Source organism: Vanacampus margaritifer, chromosome 1 (genome assembly GCF_051991255.1).
Source record: "Vanacampus margaritifer isolate UIUO_Vmar chromosome 1, RoL_Vmar_1.0, whole genome shotgun sequence".
Lineage (NCBI taxonomy): Eukaryota > Metazoa > Chordata > Actinopteri > Syngnathiformes > Syngnathidae > Vanacampus > Vanacampus margaritifer.
The window spans coordinates 39,773,476-39,792,923 of record NC_135432.1 but is presented as its reverse complement, the minus strand read 5'-3'; the positions used below and the strand labels follow the sequence as shown (position 1 = coordinate 39,792,923).

The 19,448-nt window shown below is 41.4% G+C and overlaps 1 protein-coding gene across 2 annotated transcripts in view; it reads left to right on the top strand.

The window, feature by feature from the left end:
* plxnb3 (plexin B3) overlaps window positions 1-12,400 on the top strand; it is a 133,878-nt gene extending 121,478 nt beyond the window's left edge. For both annotated transcript variants that reach the window (XM_077555188.1, XM_077555179.1), the window contains exon 39: window positions 2,719-12,400. In XM_077555188.1, coding sequence (XP_077411314.1) covers window positions 2,719-2,823 — 105 coding nt within the window. In that variant the 3' untranslated portion in view covers window positions 2,824-12,400. The remainder of the gene's footprint in view (window positions 1-2,718) is intronic.
* Window positions 12,401-19,448: the final 7,048 nt, after the last annotated feature.

Below are 19,448 nucleotides of genomic sequence, written 5' to 3'. Positions count from 1 at the left end.
CATTTGTTGCATTTGTTTGGCCTCATGTTCTTTTTTAAGTCTGGAACAAAAATATAATTTTGCCCCTTAATACAGCTTTTTCTGTGTCCCATAAAACAGAGGGGGAAATTTCTTTATTGTCATTTAAGTCAAGAAAGAGTTTTAATTCCTCCTTTATATGCATAATAGTATCAGGGTTATTTAACAATGACACGTTCATCTGACACAGTTTTAAGGGTTTATCCTTATCCAAATTCAGAGGCATGACAACTGGCCCATGTCCGAGAGAGTTTGTGGTTTAATGTCTCAATCTTTCACCCTGTGGGCATCCAGTCTGGAAATACAAAAAAAGTCAATTCTAGAGTGTCTTTTGTGAACTCTCAAAAAATGAGTGTAATCTATAACCATTGGATTTTTCACACGCTATACATCATCAAACCCCAATTCTTGTAGCATATTGATCAATGTCCTAGATTTAGATGATAGAGTCCTTTGTTCAAGTGGAAATTTGTCCATATAATTATCTATCACACAATTAAAATCCCCTCCCAGTATTATAATTCCTTTTGAGTTTCCCGCTAGAATTTGAGCTATCGCTTTAAAAAAGTGTGGGTCATCCTCATTAGGAGCATAAATATTCATAATTGTAAGAAAGACACCTCCAATTGAACCTATGACAATTACCCAACGATCATTTTTGTCTTTCAGTACTTTTTCTGATACAAACCCTAATGATCTATGGCAGAGTATAGCCACTCCTCTTTTCTTATATTTTTCATGAGGCACCAAATATCAGTTTCGCCCACTCGCGTTTTAATTTGGCATGTTATACCTTGTTTAAATGTGTTTCTTGTAGAAGCCCAATTGAACAATTCAGTCATTTTAACTTAGTCAAAATATTTTTCCTCTTTATAACATGGTTTAGACCATTAATGTTGTAACTCACTATTTTCAAGGTCATGTTGACCTACCAAAAGTAAAATTTGTGATTCAATCTCATATCCATTACCAACCTAAATAACACATAGAAGCCATTTGCCAAGGAAAAAAACAAAAAATACACCATTTTCCTTGAACAGCAAAAATAGAACAAACTCTGAAAAAAACAAATTCAGTAGTTTCAAAGAAAAATGTGTGGGCACATAGTTGTGAGGTCTTATTTGTGACCCTACAAAAGCCAGATTTTTTTACTGACTCAGAGAGAAGGCCTCCATTCTCGTTTCCTCGTGAAGTGCCCTCAGAAGTCAGAACATCCTCGAACAGAAAAAATGTAAATCAACATAAATTCACCCAATTTTCTCTCAATATAATCTCAGTGTATATGATCGATTTGCCCCACAAAGTAAATTCCAACGTTTCCTTACCAGAATGTTTTCATTTGTCCGCTTGCCTGTATGTATCCAACTTTTTCTTAAATCTTTCCCGTGCAGCCTCCAACTGCTGTTCTCCTCTTGAAGGCCGTGACTTGTGCCACATCAGATTTTTTATTTTGTCAGTCCAGCTCGTCAGGGTTTTGTAGACAGCCGACAGAAAGGCCTCTCTTCACCATGTCGGTTGTCGCCTCCTGGAGTTGTAAAGGCACGTCTCTCCCTCGTAGAACACTCTCAATCTAGCTGGAAGTGTCTGGAATCGAATGCCTTTCTCCCGCAGTGCCCTCTTTGCCTCTGTGTATTACCGGCTCTTCCTCAACATCTCCGGTGCGTAGTCGTGGTCAACAAAGACTCTCCTCTCATTGTACATAAAATCTCCTCTTTCATTTTACTACTGGCAAATGTCACTATTACCGACCTCAGGGGAGACTCGCGGGTGGTTTCGGGCCCAGTGCACGGTGCGCCCGTTCAATTTTGAGATCGTGGTAGATGGCAAATCCAACTTTTCTTTACGCAAGTGTTCCACAAATGTTATCATCGACGCAGCCTTGCTCTCGGCCGCCTCCTCAATTCTGTGAATTCTCTTGATCAGCTAGTTGATCTTCCAGCTTAGCTTGCAGCTTCTTCAAGCCCCTACACTCTTTCCTCAGTCTCTGAAATGCGCATTTTGGCATCATCAATTCTGTTGTTAGCTGTCTTAATTTCTTCCTTTATTTCGCCGAAACTCACTCAATTCTTGTAGTATCATTTGCAGATTTGCCGAGGCTACATTAGCCTGTAGCTCCCCGGCGTCATGGCGGCTATCCGTATCACTTGCGGCAAAATCATCTCCGCCAGAATGAGTTGTTTCAACCCGTTGGATAGATTTTTTTGTTTGATTTGGGCATGTCGAGTTGTCTTGTCAAATAATTATTGTACCAAATATGGCGTTTCCCGAAACTGAACGAGGAGCTCTTCACTCGTGCTGCCTACTCCATGGCCACCCAAACCGGAAGTCGACAAAGTACTTTTTATCTTCTTCTTTTTTTTGCTGATCCGAAAAACGATCCAATCCGTGACTCAAATCTGTGATCCGATCCGAACCATGACCTTTGTGATCCGTTGCACCACTACCCCTTACCCTAACCATTACAATCACAACTGATTGCCTAACCCTTACTCTAACCCCAACCAGAATACAATTCAAACCTAAACTCAAAACCAAAACCAAGTCTTGACCCTCAAAAAGAAGTCTGAATTTGTCAGGCCCACCAAAATGTCCATACAACGGGGGGGTGAGTGTGCGGCCCCATTATGTAGCAAAGACACACACACACACATACACACACAATTAATTGAGTCAAGGCGTCCATGTGGTGGTGTTGCTCAGGTAATCATATCTCTGGAGGAGGACAACTGTGGTCAGAAAATGCAATTGGCATATCGACTGCAGCAGGTTGCTGCGCTGGTGGAGAACAAGGTCACTGATCTCTGATGACCTTTGATGACTTCTGATGAACCCTAACCCGGGCTGCAGGAAAAGTGGCTGCAAAATTCAGGAGACAAGAGGAGACTTCCTGTTGAGAGACTCAAACACTGTGAGTGAGTGAGTGAGTGAGTGAGTGAGTGAGTGAGTGAGTGAGTGAGTGAGTGAGTGAGTGAGTGAGTGAGTGAGTGAATTCAGATTCAGGAGTCACCGTGTTTTGTCATTGATTAATGTGGTGTCTGAGATGCCTGAGAGCGAACACTTCGGCTTGCACTACATTTCCCAGAAAACCTTGCAACTCATGAAGTAAAAGCACAATTATAAGTTAAATTTATTGTGCTGAATCCAGTCAAACAAAAAAAATCAATGATTCAGTCAATCAATCAGGAATATTCAGCATGATTGGTACATTGACCACACATTCAGGTGTCTATCGGTATTTCACTTCTTGACACAAAAAGATACCAAGCCCAAGCCAGTTGGATGAAGCGTTGCTGTTGTCGCCATGAAAAACCCTTTCTGTATGACACATGAGGCTCTGTATGTGAACAAGCTCCACCTCCAGCTCAGCCTACAACAAAACAAAACTCCCGAGAAGTCCAACCTGCTATATGTAATCTTATTATTAACTTGTGCATACATACTTTAAACCACCGGTCACCAACGTGATACCCGTGGGCACCAGGTAGATGCTAAAGGCCACATGAGTAGCCCGCGGCGCACCCCACACATAGTGAGGAGCGCCAAAGCCCCCCAGGCCCAAAGGACCTCCAGGACGACCGCCCCGCCCGCAAGAGAAGACTAGCCATCCCTCCCAGCGCGGAGGCCCCCTATGAGGAAACACTGGAGCTAAAAACTAAAAGACAACCAAATAAAAACAGTTAAATAGTAGAAGAAAACAGAATAAAAGGCTAAAAGCAAGGCTAAAAGAAAATAAAAGGAGTAAAAAAAAAAGATTGTTTAAATGTCAAACTGAAAACCTTCTTTTTAAAAATTAAAATTAACTCCAGCTCGACTGATATGGATTTTTTTAAGCTCGATGCTGATTCCAATATTAAGCAGAATAAAATTTTATAAATTGAGTAATTTATAATACAATAATATTATAAATATTGCATAAAATTTATTTCAACTTTTTTTTATTAAGTACATAACTTAATGTGTTCATTATTTTGATGCCTTCAGTGAGAGTCTACAATGTAAATAGTAATGAGAATAAAGCAATTGACACATTAAATGAGGTATGTCCAAACTTTTGGCCTATACGGTACGTGCTAGCCAGGTGTGATCAGGAGTCGGCGCGAGGCTGGCAGGCAGGTCTAAATCACAATGACGGGGCCAATATTTTTGTGTCACTCCATCCTTGGACTGGTCTCATTGGCCCCTGTCATGTCAGACAGACATGATTGATATTGTTTATTAGACTGCTCATGTACATCCTGGCCCAACTTTATTGGTCTTTTACAAATCACATTTTTATTGACATGAACTCAACAAGTCTAAGGCTATGTTCACCCTGCAGGGCGTATGCCCAATTCAGATTGTTTGTTTAATCCAATCTTTTTATGTGCTGTTCACATTACAAAAAAACAAATGCGACATCCAATGTGAACGCAACACACCCATGATGCGACTCGCATGCGCAAAGGTGAGTGACATACACCCAAAACAACAACGTCACGTTGCAGTGTTCACGGAAGTAAATATTATCCCGAACCCTGCTTTAAACCATATTTAAACCCTATTTAGCGCAGCTGTGCCTTCAATGCTGCAGCTGTCTAGTGTTGTGACACCAGCAATGTTTAACAGAAGCAAAGAGCCGGGAAAATTTTAATTGGTAACAAGTCCAAGCCTGGGCTTGCAAGCATACGGTATGAGTGTTATTGTGATTGAGCGAATGTATTTGTATGCTGGCAACGTATAGCAAAAGTTTGTCATCTAACAAAAACCTCTCAAATTCAGTATTTTAGCATATCAGCATCATTTATATCAACTGTCATATCAATGCTACAGTTTATCAGTTTTAACTGTGTGATGCTACCATGGATTTACATATGAATGGACTATCAATGGCCCCTCGCGGCTGAAGCCAGAGGGCAGCCATCTTACATTGCCCCTCTTACTGAAAACTTCAATGCGATTTTCATTGAAAACAATGTTATCAATGTAATTTACACCAGGATCTCTGTAAGAAAGGAAGCCTCTCAAAAGAATGAACTTCATTTTTTGCATCAACAATTCAGAGTTTATTAAGTCATACAAAGGATATATTTACATTATAGTCAGCCTACATAGTCAAAATTAGAGTTTACACCAATCTGATCAGTTTAGTTTTGACCGGCTGATAATAGGCATTTTTTGCATGATCGGTAATCGCCTGTAATGTCATAATTTGCGCAATCAATCAATGACGTCATTGGTCGGATCCGCGAAAGAAGATACTACAAAAAAGACCAACCTCATTCACTCCGAGTCGTTTTGTCCTAATGAGCCCGAAAGCTATTCTATTTTTAGCCTTGTTGCATATGCGTGTTGGAGTGGATGCGGAAAAGGTGGGAGGCGGAAGTACCGCCCCTGTGCCCTCGACCAGCCAATCACAAAATAATAGCCTTTGTGTATTTTTTGTACTTGACTGATAAAAAGGCAGAAAAACAATTTATTTACGTCAAATTAAAACATTAGCTACAGTATGTGATGTTTATTAAATTTTAACATCTCCAAATAGCTGTCATTACTCAGCTTAAGTAATGTTAACTTCCGGCCACGCACATTCAGCTCACAGATGCAACAAGCAAATTGCCGTGTTGTTCGAACACGGGAATACACGCACAAAACCTTTGTGAGGATATGAAAGAAACTACAACCATATCAAATGGTGAATTGAGCTATTCTTGTGAGTCACAAGTTGTTACGCGGTTACTTAGATACAAGCACAGGTAGTTGTACCTTCTTGGCATTTCTGCCTGACGCACTGCCGACAGGCTGCAGGGTCGTCAGCTAGGGACCACCCTTCCCTGATGTCTCGCTCCATTAGCCCCTGAACATCTCCAGGTGGTGGAGCAGCGGTAGAGTTGTCTCTCTACCGCCCCCTGCAGCCTGCTTAGGATCCTTCTTTTTTCCCCTCGCCCTAATGCTTCCTTCTGAGCCAGACCAAACGCTCCCTTGCTCGGCCTCCTCCGCAAAGTCGTGAAGAGCTTGCTTCCTGTTGGATCCTTTGACTCCAAGTGTTTTCAGGAGACTCTGTGTAGATTCCCCAGTGAAACCCCTACAGCCAACCTTCATTGGGAAAGTAAATGCTCTCCACCCAGCTTGTGCGCACGTTGTTGCCAGCTCTGCATACTTGACTTTCTTCCGCTCGTATGCAACCTCCTTGTGTTCCTCCCATGGGACAGTCAGGTCTACCATGATAACGACTTTGGCAGGTGCTGACCAAAGTACGATGTCTGGACGTAGGGAGGTTGTAGTCATCTCTGCAGGTAACTTCAGCTGGTGGTCAAGGTTGGCTGCTAGCTGCCACTCCCCTCCTAGTGACAAGAGCGACCGCTGTAACCCAGACCTACGCTGAGCTGTCATTCCTGGCTTCTCAACTGTATCCACTCGGGGCTGTGGGTAGATTCTTCCTGTTTACTTGCTGCCTACTGACTTCCAGGGTCTCCACTAGCTTGTGCAGGATCTTGTCATGCCGCCATCTGTATCTTCCCTGCGACAGTGCCATCTTGCAACCAGAGAGGATGTGCTTCAGGCTTGGATTTGGAGCATTACAGGGATGGGAGGGTTCTTCTGTGCCAAACCAGGTGAGAAGATTCTGGTGACTGGGTAACATGTCATAGGTAGCCCTAATCCGGAAGCTCAGCCTTGCCTGGGGAGTTCACCACATGTCGGCCCAAGTGATGGTTCTATTGATCACGGCCTCCCAAGTAGTCCATCTGCCTTGCTGTTGTTGGCTCACCGCTGTGATCGTTAGGTTTCCTGCTCTTGGCGACTTCTGAGATTACCATAGCTTTCCTCTCCTTCTTGGTGGCTTTGGACAAGCTCTTTGGCGCTGCTCCCATCCTAGGCCAGCTCTGAATTGCTGGTTCCGGACAGTCTCTCAATTCAAAGAGGAGCCTCACCTTCTCTTTTTTTTGCACCCCAGATTGATGGACTGCAGGGGGAGCTGCAGGGTGCTTCTCCCAAAGAGTGCCATGGTGGAGAGGCATCGAGGGAAGCCGAGCCACTTTCGGATGTAATTATTGGCCTTTGCCTCCAACTTCAGGACCGTTGTCATGGTGATGTTGCTCAGTTTGAGGGGCCACATTAGGCAGTGGTTTAGGGTAAACTGGTAGCACCACACCTTGAACTTCCCTGGTAGGGAGCACTGGTCGATCTGAGGTCATGCTCTTGTCAGTGAGATCGGCCGTGTACCTACCTACCGAGGCTTCTCAAAGGTTCTTCTGCCACTAGAAGGATTCTTTCACCAGCCACAGTGAATACGATGTTGTCATTCCTGAACACTTTCCGGATCAAAAGGCTGTGAGACTTTGGTGGCTTAATCTTCATGCGAGCCCAGGCTAGTAGCTCTTCCAGCCGCTTGAGGGTTCTGCAATACAAGCTGCTATTTGGAGGAGGGTGGTAACGTCATCCATGTAGCACTGCATGGCTGGTAGTCGGTAGTAGGCCTGTCAGAGAGCTAATATTTCGGAACATCTGTTTTCCGCCGATCAGGAAGATCTCAAATTCCACTGTAAAGAGGATAGGAGGGATGGAGCATCCCATTTTGCTATTCCCTTCTCAAGCCGGTGCCAGTTGGTTGTGATTTCCCGAGTTGTGTAGCAAATATGCAGGTTGTTGTATTGAGTAGTATTTTACTATTAGGTTCTGGACGCTTGCTGGTACGTGGAAGAAGTCCAGGGCATACGTGATGAGCTGGTGGGGAACTGAGCCGAAGGCATTTGCCAGATCCAGCCAAATTCCGTGCAGGTCTGTTTTGCTTCGCTTGGCGGTCTGGATTTGTTCCAAAATCGCCGCTGCATGTTTCACGCAGCCAGGGAACCTTGGGACATCTGCCTTTTGGCAGCTAGTGTCGATGTACTTGTTTGCCAAGAGGTAGTTTGTCATCCATCTGGCCAAGACGGAGAAAAAGATTTTCCCCTCCACGTTCAAGAGAGCAATGCTTCTGAACTGGCTGAGGTTTTGGGAGATGTTCTCCTTAGGGATGAAGGTGGTGACTGCTTGGCACCAGGACAACGGGATGGCCTCCGCTTTCCAAGCCAGAACCATAATATTAATAATAATAATAAATTGTATTTGTAATGCACTTTATATTTCCAAAGAAATCTCAGTGCTACAGTGTCAAGTAAAATAAATAAATAATTAAAAAACAACACAAGTTAAAAAGTGAAGGTTTGTGATCACCATGTCACCGTCAACAAAATAGAAAACATAAAATTTAAAAGGCCTTCTGAAATAAGTGTGTTTAAAGGGTTTTACACTTTGTGGGGGCGCTGGGAGGGCATTGCAGAGCTCCCAGTCTCCCATGGTGGAGAGTTTGGTCCTGGGTTGGTGGAGGCAGTATGAAGTGGAACAAATGGTTTGTCTGGCAGTGTGGAGGGTGAGTAGCTCACAGAGGTAGTCAGGAGCAGTTCCATGAGTGCACTGATGGGTGAGTAGGCAGTTTGTAGTGTATTCTGTGTTGGATGGGCAGCCAGTGGAGGGATTTGAGAACGGGAGTGATATAGTTGCATTTACGGCTTTTCGTCAGGACCCCGGGCAGCACAGTTCTGAATATGCTGAAACTTTTGTTGGCTCTTGCCAAAGATTCTGACAAGGAGGGTGTTGTAATAGTCTAACATGGAGGAGACAAAGGCATGAACCAATTTTTCAGCATCTGGTTGGGAGCCTGAGGGGCGGAGTTTGGCAATGTTTTTGAGCTGGAGGAAAAAGACCTTGCAGAGATGGTGAATGTGGGTTTCAAAGGTAAGGTGAAAGTCAAATGTGACTCCCAGGTATTTGAAAGAGGATGGCAGGGAAATGTTCTGATCAAAAATGGGGATGCTGCTGAGGGAGAGGGACTTGATTTGATGTGGGGTACCAATGATGATGGCTTCAGTTTTGCTGCTGTTGGAGAAAATTTGTAGACATCCAGGCCGATACTTCCTCCAAGCAAACCTGAAGTGAAAATGACAGAGCTGAATGGAGTGTGGAGTCTATTTTTATGTACAACTGGGTGTCGTCAGCATAGCAGTAAAACAGTATATTGTGTTTATGAATTATTTTACCAAGTGGGAGCATGTAGATTGTGGCACTCCACTGCTGACAGTATGAGGATGAGGAATTTGATTCTTGACATTTTGATAATTGATGAGTAAGCCTCCATAGCGCCTTCAGGAGCCCAGGGCAGTTCTTAAATACCTTATACGGCACTCCATTTGGCTCGGGTGTTGATGGCGACCTTGCACGTTCAATTACTTGTTTGACTTCCGCCCACCCGGGTGGGGACGTGTCGAACTCTGAGGGCTCAGGTGGGCAAAGTATGTGGCCTGGGGATCAAAGGAATATGGCTCTCAGATTGTCGCTCAGCTGGTCTTTGATGTATTGCTCCAGTTCCTGCTTGGTAACCTGTAGCGTTCCAGTCTTTTTCTCCTCTAGGAGGCTTTGAGCATATTTGAAGGGGTCCCGGAAGAAGCATGTCCTTGCCTTCGCTCTGCGGCTTTCTCCACTTCTTTATCCTTTCAGCTTTCCTCAGGTGTTTAAGCCTTTCCATGATCTTGCTCCAGAGGTTCTTCAAGCCGTCTTTTTCCTCAGCTTCAGCTCTCCTCCATGACATCCTCAGGAGGTGTCGCTCTTTTACCAGCTGGAAAATTTCCCTTTCTCGCCTTCCGCTTTTAGTAATGTTCCTCCTGGTAGTTTGTCTCCGAACCAATTTCTCCCTTCCTTCTGAATGAGATGGCCGAGGATGTTCAGTTTGAAAGTTGGGTTCCCCTATAGGGTGTTCTGAAGGGTGGTGCATATTAGGGTTAGGTATTGCCAACAACCAGACGATACGATACGTATCACGATACAGGGGTCACGATGCCTATTGCAATACATACTGTATGTATCCCAATACATGATCTTCAAGTCGATATATATCCCAATATTTTACATTAATTTACCTGCATTTTTATTCAAACAGTCATATGTATACATAAATGATATGTTTATTATGCTGGATGACAAAAATGTTTTTGTTAGCAGCTCTTCCAGTTTACCACCAAGCGGCATGCATGGTCTAAACGTGCACGCACTGCAAAGCAAGGAGCGGCTTTCACAGACACACCAGGAAACTTTATAAATAGGCATGGGCTGATATGAGTAAAAATATCAAAGTTTTAAAATTACAGTTCTAAAATGTGCTTATTTGAAATATTTGGGGAACTAACTAGGGATGTCCCAACTCCCAATCACACTTTTTTGGACCAGACTCCGCGTCACCTCATTTTGAGTCCCGATCCTATACCTTGGCATTTTATTAACTATTTTACTGCCAAAAATGTTATTTTGTTATGTCATTTTAAGTTTATTTCCATTCAACAGTGTAACAATTTGACAAAACAATTTCGCAAACTATTTTCAAATGTGTGCAACTGTGGTACTACTTACAATTATGTGGATGTTTCAAATACAGTTTTTCTTTTTGTAACGCTCTCCTGCGTACAAGGAGACGCCGCTGGACTCGCACAACAGTTTACTTTCACTTTGTCCGTTTCGCGTGCAAACGTTACACTTTCTTGACCGCCTTTTTTTCCGGGGAATAAATAGCAAGTAGCAGACTGTACACACTCCTCCGATGAATATGCATTGGACTCGGGGCACTCTCCGTCGTCCGATCGAACGTCCGCCTGTGCGTGCTCGGTTGTGCTGCGCGTGCTCGGTTGTGCTGCGCGTTTATGACGCCGTCATAGCCGCCGCCTCAGCGGTTCCAATTTCGCCGTCAAGTTCGGATTCACCATCCGATGATCATCGTCGTCATCAATGTGCTCTTTTAGCGTTGGTCGATGCCTTTCGTCTTGTAAGTGTAGAGCTGCTTTTGCAAACGGGCACCACTTCCTCCTCAGCCATCTAGCCCCCCCCCCCCCCCCCCCGTCTCCTACTGGCGCTTACAATGCTTTCCATCCACGGAGTCATCACCCTCATCATCATCATATGATGATCATCGTTGTCATCAATGTGCTCTTATAGCGTTGGTCGATGCTTTTGGTCTTTGAAAAAAACGGTCGCCATTTTTCCTTTGTTTTCCATTCTGATCTCCTGCTCGACGCTCTAGCTCCGCCTCTACTGACGCCCACCCGATCTTGTCAAAAGACAGTCATCGCTGCCCTCTAGGGGACAAAAATAGTCCTTAGGCACAACAGACCTAATTGAAACTTTCACCACAGATGCGGAAGGCTTCCCCCCACCCGTTTAAAAAAATAATAATAATAAAATTGGATGACGTCTTTTGATGTCATTGGCAGCCCTCCGTAGGTTTTTACTTGATGTCTTTAAACGTCAGTGGCAGTGAAAGAGTTAATAGTGTCACTGTAGTAAAGTGACGCCATGCCGCATGCACTGTGTGGAAAAAGTGTCATTCTGTGCCACCGTCCAACTCCAGATTTAATAAAAAGTTATTTAAAAAGAATCTCAGAATCCTGATCGGGAGACAACGTCAGATTCAGATAGTCAGCAACCACGTGATCGGGCCCGATTTCCGATCACATGATTGGATCGGGACATCCCTAATAATAACAACCTTTTTTCATGTAACACATTCTATTTTGTTTTTAAACAAAATACAAGAAAATTGGTACATTAAGAAACATGTACCATGTTGAGTTTATAAGTAAATAAATGTTGATATCCTTCCTCTGTTTAAAATTTTCTAAGCAAGACACAGTATCCAATCACTGGTGGGCTATTTTTAAAACAGTATCGATTCTAAAGCCTGCGTATCGATACGTGTATTGTAATGAGGCCCGCAACGATGTATTGCTGTATTGATTTTTTGAGCACACCCCTAGTATGCCATATGCTATCATCAAAGTTTTTCCATGATTCCTTGTCGCTGGCCTTAGGCCACATGAGTTGGGGTCTCTGTACATACTTCCCTGGAGGCGCTCTCTACAAGCTCAGTGATTGCGATGTTGCTCTCCTGCTGTGGGCGGTTCTGCTGCTCCATGCGTTATGTGCTGTTCTCCTGCTGTGGGGTGTTCTGCTGCTGCTGTGGGCTCTGCCCAGAATTCCGGTGTTCTTCCGTTCCAACTGCAATATTGGGTTCACTAGCTCTGTGGTGCTCAACCTGACTGTGATGCCTCTTTGTCTGACCTGCTGATGCAGTGCAAGCTTGCGGCTAGCTGTTGCCAGCACACTTTGTCTTCCCTTGGTGAATGCGCAGACCGTGGTAAATTGTTACTTTACTCCATCCACAGCAGCAATGTCTCAGGATCCTTTTATTCCTTTCCATAGGGTTCGTTACCATGTTATTCGTCCTTATTGGTCCATCTTCCATCCCGCCTCTCCAAGGACCAATGGGCTATTTTCCTCTTGACTTGCTTGTAGTTAGCTGGGGCAGGGGGGGGGGGGCAGAAATCTGGTGTCCAGAAAGTCAATACAGCTTGCCTAGATAGGGGGGAACTTCTGCCAGAGCCAAGCGGCTTCACACAGCGTCCTGTGCAGACAAGTCATCTTCAGCAGCAGCAATGGCATGTGAAGTTACGTAACTGGTAAGTTAAGCATACGGCCGTGGTGAACCAAGATAGCAATAGTATATAGCATTAGTTTTAGCAAGACCAGTGGTACATTTCACGAAGCAGGTTTAGTGAAAACTCTAACTAACTCTAACCCTAACCCTGAAATGCAAGAAACTCCGTTTTCTGTTTCAGAAAGTGAGGTACCTGAAACCAGAGAAAGAGAGGTAACTCTAGCTTGTTTCATAAAAAGAGGTAACTTAATCTCTCGGTCAGTTACCATAGTAACAGACTCTATGAACCTAACCTGGTCGGTGCCAGGTTTATCTCAATGAAACTCGAGTTTCTCTCTGTCTCCGCCACCTTTCAGCTACACACGACATTTGATTTCCTCAGTCATTCAGTCAGCTGGCTGGTTTTCGTGTAACATAGTTCTGCCATCTGTTATTTAAAAAAACAAAAAACAGTAAATAGGCCTATTTTAAAAGTCTACTTTTTTTCACAAACTTGGCACTTCCTTTTGACAATGATCCCGTTGATGAAGATGCACTCTAAAAAGAGAATTGTTGAACCAATTTAAAATTACAAATTGAATTGTTGACCAATTTATTGCAATTGCTTCAATTGGTAACACACAATTGAATTAAATTAATCCAAAGTGAATATATTAAATTGACTTTATTATGAGTTCATTAAATTGAATATATTCCCTTTGGAATAATTTTGGGAATAACTTAATTCAAGTGAATATATGAATTTTAATGAACTCATAATTTAACTATAGACTAATTAAATTCAATTGTGTGTTACCAATTGAAGCAATTTTTAATTCAAATTAATCCAAAATGTAATTGATTATGAGTTACTTGAATTAAGTTAATCCAAAGTGAATATATTAAGTTTAATAAAGTTTAATGAATTATGAGTTAATGAAGTTTAATCAATTATGAGTTCATTAAACTTAATATATTCACTTTGGATTTATTTTGGATTAATTTAATTCAAGTGAATATACTAAATTTAATGAATTCATAATTAAATTTTGGATTAACTTTATCTAATAGTGTGTTACCAATTGAAGCAATTGTTAATTCAAATTAATCCAAAATTTAATTAATTATGAGTTCATTAAATTTAATATATTCACGTGAATTAAATCAATCCAAAATGAATCCAAATTGAATATATTAAGTTTAATGAACTCCTAATTCATTAACTTTAATATATTCCCTTTGGATTATTTTCATTCAATCGTGTGTTACCAAATGACACAATTTTATTAAGTTGGTCAACAATTCAATTTCTAATCTTAGTTCAACAATTATCTTTTTGGGGTGTGTAGACAGCATTACTGTGCAGGGAATTAAATATTTGTCGTAAAATGGTTATCAGGCCGTGCATAGATATTCTGGCATTTCCTGGTGACTTTTTGAACGGTACCGTTTCACATCACAATCCATCATAATCCGTCTTTATATTTGCAACATTATCAGCCGTAGTCATGTGCATATATTGTGTTGCGCTCCGTTTTCCACCCCCTACCTGTTTAAACAATGTTTTTATATTTCATCTTAAGTTTTTTATTAAGTCAAGTGTGCTTCTCCCCTGCAGGATTGCACCTAAATGAAATAAATTAATGAGCTACTATTCAAGCTGTAAAGTAATATTATTGTGATTGCAAAGGACTACATTTAAATTTACGCATTGACCCGAGCAGCAACATTTTCCCACGGCTCCCTCTCGCAGTATGATCACATTGATTTCCAGTTCGAGAGGTGTAAAAAACGGGGCCTCTGCTTCCCCATTGCCATGGTAACTCATTGAATCGGCGCTCCATTGATGCGGTCTTTTTAGAGTGGTAGTGCACGAGCTTAACTCCGGGTGAAACTACTCTGCGTTGATCAAACTAACTCAAATGAGCTGTCATGAAAAAAATTTGTTTCCTGTCTCAGGGTAGGTCAACTCAAGGTTCAGGGTTAGTCTCAGAGTTTGTTGAACCTGCTTCATCAAATGGACCCCTGAATGACTGGTGATGTTCATGCATTTAATTTTTTTTATATTAATGTCAGAGAGGAAGAAATGTTGTACACGTTGTGAACATTACATGTTATATTTATTGTTTAGCATTTTTGCTAATATAATTTTACAGTTTGCTTTTTTCCTCCAATGCATTTCGATAGTTGTCTATTAGACGTGGATTTGCGCTATGGCAGGGGTTAGACTATTGTTATTTATTCAATTTACAGTATATATTATTTTATATTATATTGTATTATTATATATATTATATTATTATATTGTATTTTATAATATTTTTCAAACAAACAGTAAATAAAGAAGTTATTTAAACAGACGCATTGCATCTTGCAACGACGCATCTTATGATCGGATCGGTGATGGGAAATCTTTTTTTTTTAACTCGATTGCCGATCGTGATCGCCCCCAAAATTCCTGAGTGTGTAAAGCCTAAAGAAACACAGTGTATGAATAGATAACTTTATTGCTTTTTCCCCATTTCCTGTTGAACATAAAAACTGTGCTTGGTGATGACCATTTATTTGCTTCTTTTAAATGTTTTTTTTTTTAACTTTCTATTACAATATTTTTCGTTATATGTTTACATATCCAATAAACAAGCACACAATATTATTTACATTACACAGTGAGTCTCTTACTGTTGTGCAAAATAATTATTTTGCTTATTTTTTTCCTGATGGGCTTTGCTTTCGTGTCATCATTCATGGCTCTGAACGAATTTTTGAGTAACACTTAGAAATATACCTTATAAGAAATGTTTTTTTGTATGGAGGTAAATTTATTCAAGGAATCTGAACATTTAGCGTACGGTTTACCATCTTTAGAAAATTTTTAAGATCTCGGGGCGCTTTTCAGCTAGGTCTCCTGTCGATCATTGTTTTTCATGTTAGTTGATTTTCATGTTACTTGTACAGGTTTCATATACCTATGTATGTCACAACAGAACAGACTCAAGAAATATAGACAATTTGTTAAATGGTGGGACAGCATCATAATCATCCTCAGGAATTCTGTTAAGAAAGAACACAAACGTATCACATATCTTCAACTAATCTTCTAACATATCTCCTCTCACTAACTTTTAATTAGTTGTTTACTCATTGTATTTTTTGTATAATTGCATTCTTAGCGACTTATTGGTACAATCGTACACCATACACTGTGGCATTTTTGCCGGTAAGACAAAAAAAAAGTGTAAACTCCATGGAGAAATCAATGTATTCAAGCTCTGAGCACAGAGAAAGTGGCAATGTAAGATGGCCGCCAAGGCACTTCCGGTGGCTTCACTTCTCCCGACGCCGAGTAAGTGGCATTGATGGTCCATCCATATGTAAGTTTGTGGATGTTGCATATATAAAATTGCTAGCATATATACTTATGCTAGCAATTTGAAAAATTTTGCGAATTAACATGCATGTTGTAAATTGTTTTTAATCTTTATCTCTTACTGTCGAGCAACTGTAGTGATGGAAGTCAAATGTCCGCAAATAAAAAAGCAATAATATTAATGATAATATTGATGATGATGGTGATGAGCACACAACTGTTTTTAGTAATGAGTGTTGTGACCAAATCAGTGTTTACCCTGGGTTTTAATGTAATATTATCTTGTCAATACTAATCTTTTTATGAAAACTTCAGTCATGATGACTGTGTTGAGAATGCAGATTTTTCCCCCCGGTGTTTGTGATGTGTCACTTTTTCTTTGCTTGTTTTCACCTGGTCTTGAACTTGAACACTAGGTTGCATGTGTGTGACGATGCTGAAGATTTACAATGTACAAACCCAATTCCCAAAAAGTTGGGACGCTATACAAATTGTAAATAAAGACTGAAAGCAATTATGTGGAAGTGCCAAATTTGAATATTTTATTCAGAATAGAACATAGAGAACAGGTCAAAAGTTTAATCTGAGAAAATGTATAATTTTAAAGGAAAACTATGTTGATTTTAAATTCCATGGTGTCAACAAATCTAAAAAAAAATTGGGACAAGGCCATTTTCACCACTGTGAGGCATCCCCAGTCTGCAAACGTCTGGAGATTGAGGAGACAAGTTTCTCAAATTTAGAAATAAGAATGTTGTCCCGTTTTTGTCTAACACGCATCACTCTAACTGTTCAACTGTCTTGGGCTTTCTTTGTTGCACCTTTCCCTTTATGATGCGCCAAATGTGCTCTATAAGTGAAAGAAGTGGACTGCAGGCTGGCCATTTCAATACCCAGGTCCTTTTCCTACACAGCCATGATTTTGTAATTGGTGCTGCATGTGGTCTGGCATTATCGTGTTGACAAATACAAGATCTTCTCTGAAAGTGATGATGCCTGGATGGGAGCATATGTTGTTCTCGAATCTGAATATACCTTTCTGCATTAACGATGCCTTTCCAGATGAGGAAGCTGCCCATGCCAAACGCACTCATGCAACCCTATACGATCACAGATGCAGGCTTATAAACTGAGTGCTGATAACAAATTGGGTTGTCCTTGTCCTCTTTAGTCAGTATGATAGAGCGCCCCAGTTTCCCACAAAGAACTTCGAATCATGATTCGTCTGACCACAAAACAGGTTTCCACTTGGCCACACTCCATTATAATAATAATAACAACAATAACCCCTGGCCCAGAGAAGCGCCTGCGCTTCTTGATCTGTGTTTGCGGTACAGTGCCGTTTAAGGGCTTGAAGATCATGGGCATCCAGTATAATTTTTCATCCTTGACCCTTACACACTGAGATTGTTCCAGATTCTCTGAATCTTTGGATGTAGATGATGATTACTTGAACCTTTTTGCAATTTTTCTCTGGTAAACACCTTTCTGATATTTCTCTGCTATCTTTCTGCGCAACATTGGAAGAATTGGTGATTCTCTACCCATTTTCGCTTCTGAGAGACACTGCCACTCCAAGAAGCTATTTTTATACTCCAATCAAGTTGCCAATGGACCTCATTAGTGGTAACTGGTCTTCCAGCTGTTTTTCTTTTTATAAGTGCAATTGACTTTTCCAGCCTCTTATTAATACCTGTCCCAACTTTTTGACATTTGTTGGCACCATGAAATTTACAATCAACGTATTATTCCCATAAAATGATACATTTTCTCAGTTTAAACTTTTGACCTGTCATCTATGTTCTATTCTGAACAAAATATTGAAATTTGCCACTTCAACATAATTGCATTCAGTTTTCACAATTTGTACAGTGTCCCAACTTTTTGGGAATTGGGTTTGTATATTGTGAAGACGATGGTAAGGATGATTCAGATACATGTAATGGGAGGAAGCTACTGATCTTTGTACACTTTTTGTGATGACTGCTCTGATTGGACGAGCTCTCTTTGTTACTGATACTTTTTCTACAAGGGATAAAACTGATTGCAGGATTATTTTCATTTCATTTCAAGCACACAACTTTTTACTGCCCATGTGACGGTGTCACATTCTTTGTATCATGACAATAACAATAAAGTTTCATTTTTAACATGCATTAATCACTTCAATGAAGGCCCCAAGTGACTACTCTGGACATTATGGCAAATTCCCAGTATGCTATATGCACTGCTTAGGACCTGCTCAGGACACTACTCCAGCCCGCACATCATTTTCCTCCAGAATGTGCTGACAGTAGAGCAGAGTGGGGTAAGTAGTGCCAATTTTTACTTTTTATGCAAGGGGCTTACAGCAATGCCTCCAACTAAAATATGTCAATATACTGTAGTTTAGGATGTCGTGCATCCCTGGTAGCAATCACATTGTATCTTCAATAAACTGTTTGAGAAATATAGCTTTTTTTTCTTTTCTTTTTTTAAAGTGATTTTGTGGCACAACTTGCCCCCAGTGCGGGGTAGATTGTGCCGTTAGTCAGAATTCAGTGGGGTAAATTGTGCCATTGATAACTGAAGTGACGTTTTTTGAACTTACTGATATGTGCTTACCTCTCAAGCCATGTGTCTCCCTTTTTTACCGAATGCATGAAAAAGATGTCCCTTCAAAAATATGTGGTCATATGACCAACTTCTTCTATGGTTTTCTAAATAACAGGGGTGTAACTACTTGCCCCTTGGCACAAATCAGCCCACTCTCTTGTATTTCAATCCAGATATTACCTATCATCAGGCCTGGACTGACAAAAAAAAAAATCAGACCTGGTATTTTTGATTTAAGCCCGCCAGCCTGGCCTGGCCTGACTTCTGACCACCCCACCTAAAACATAGATCTGCCACTGATGTTGGTTCAGTTAGTTATCTATAATTAAATTGATTCATGGACTAGTCCCTCTAAATTGTGGGCCAGTCTCTTGGGGTAAAATGGAGGAAAATCATTATTAAAATGCATGGCATAGGCTTCAAAAGGCGCTGGCCCACCGGGCATCTGCCCTGTATCCCAGATGGCTAGTCCAGCTCTGTCTCGCATTCAAATGATTGCATTACTTTTACTTTTGATCTGAATGGGGTGTATGCCACGGAGGAGGTGGGACTTCCTGGTTTTCAGCTTTGTTTCCGTTTCCTGTTTGCGACGTGTGGGCCGCATCCCAGTTCTTGCGCTTCTGCCTTTGTGCCCCTCGGTTGCACGTTCCTGTCGACGGGTGCGAGTGTGTAGTGTGTCTGTCTCAGTTGTCCGAAGCATTTCAGAGAGTTAAGACGCGATGGGCAGGAGCGCGTGGTTGGGGGGGCGCAGGGGTCGGGGTTGCGAGTGTGGGTGTGACGCTGATGTGTGAAACACGGAAGTCCGTGGCATCTACCCCATATATGACTGGATAGCCAATAAGCCACGACTTTTGAAGTCGCGAGGCCACCATATTGCTCCTCCCAAGAAAGTTTATCTAAATTCAATTTGATTCACTCACTCACTTAAAAGCTGAGATTCAAGTTAAAATTAAAATTGAATTAAATAAACCAAAAACCGGAAGGGTAAATAAA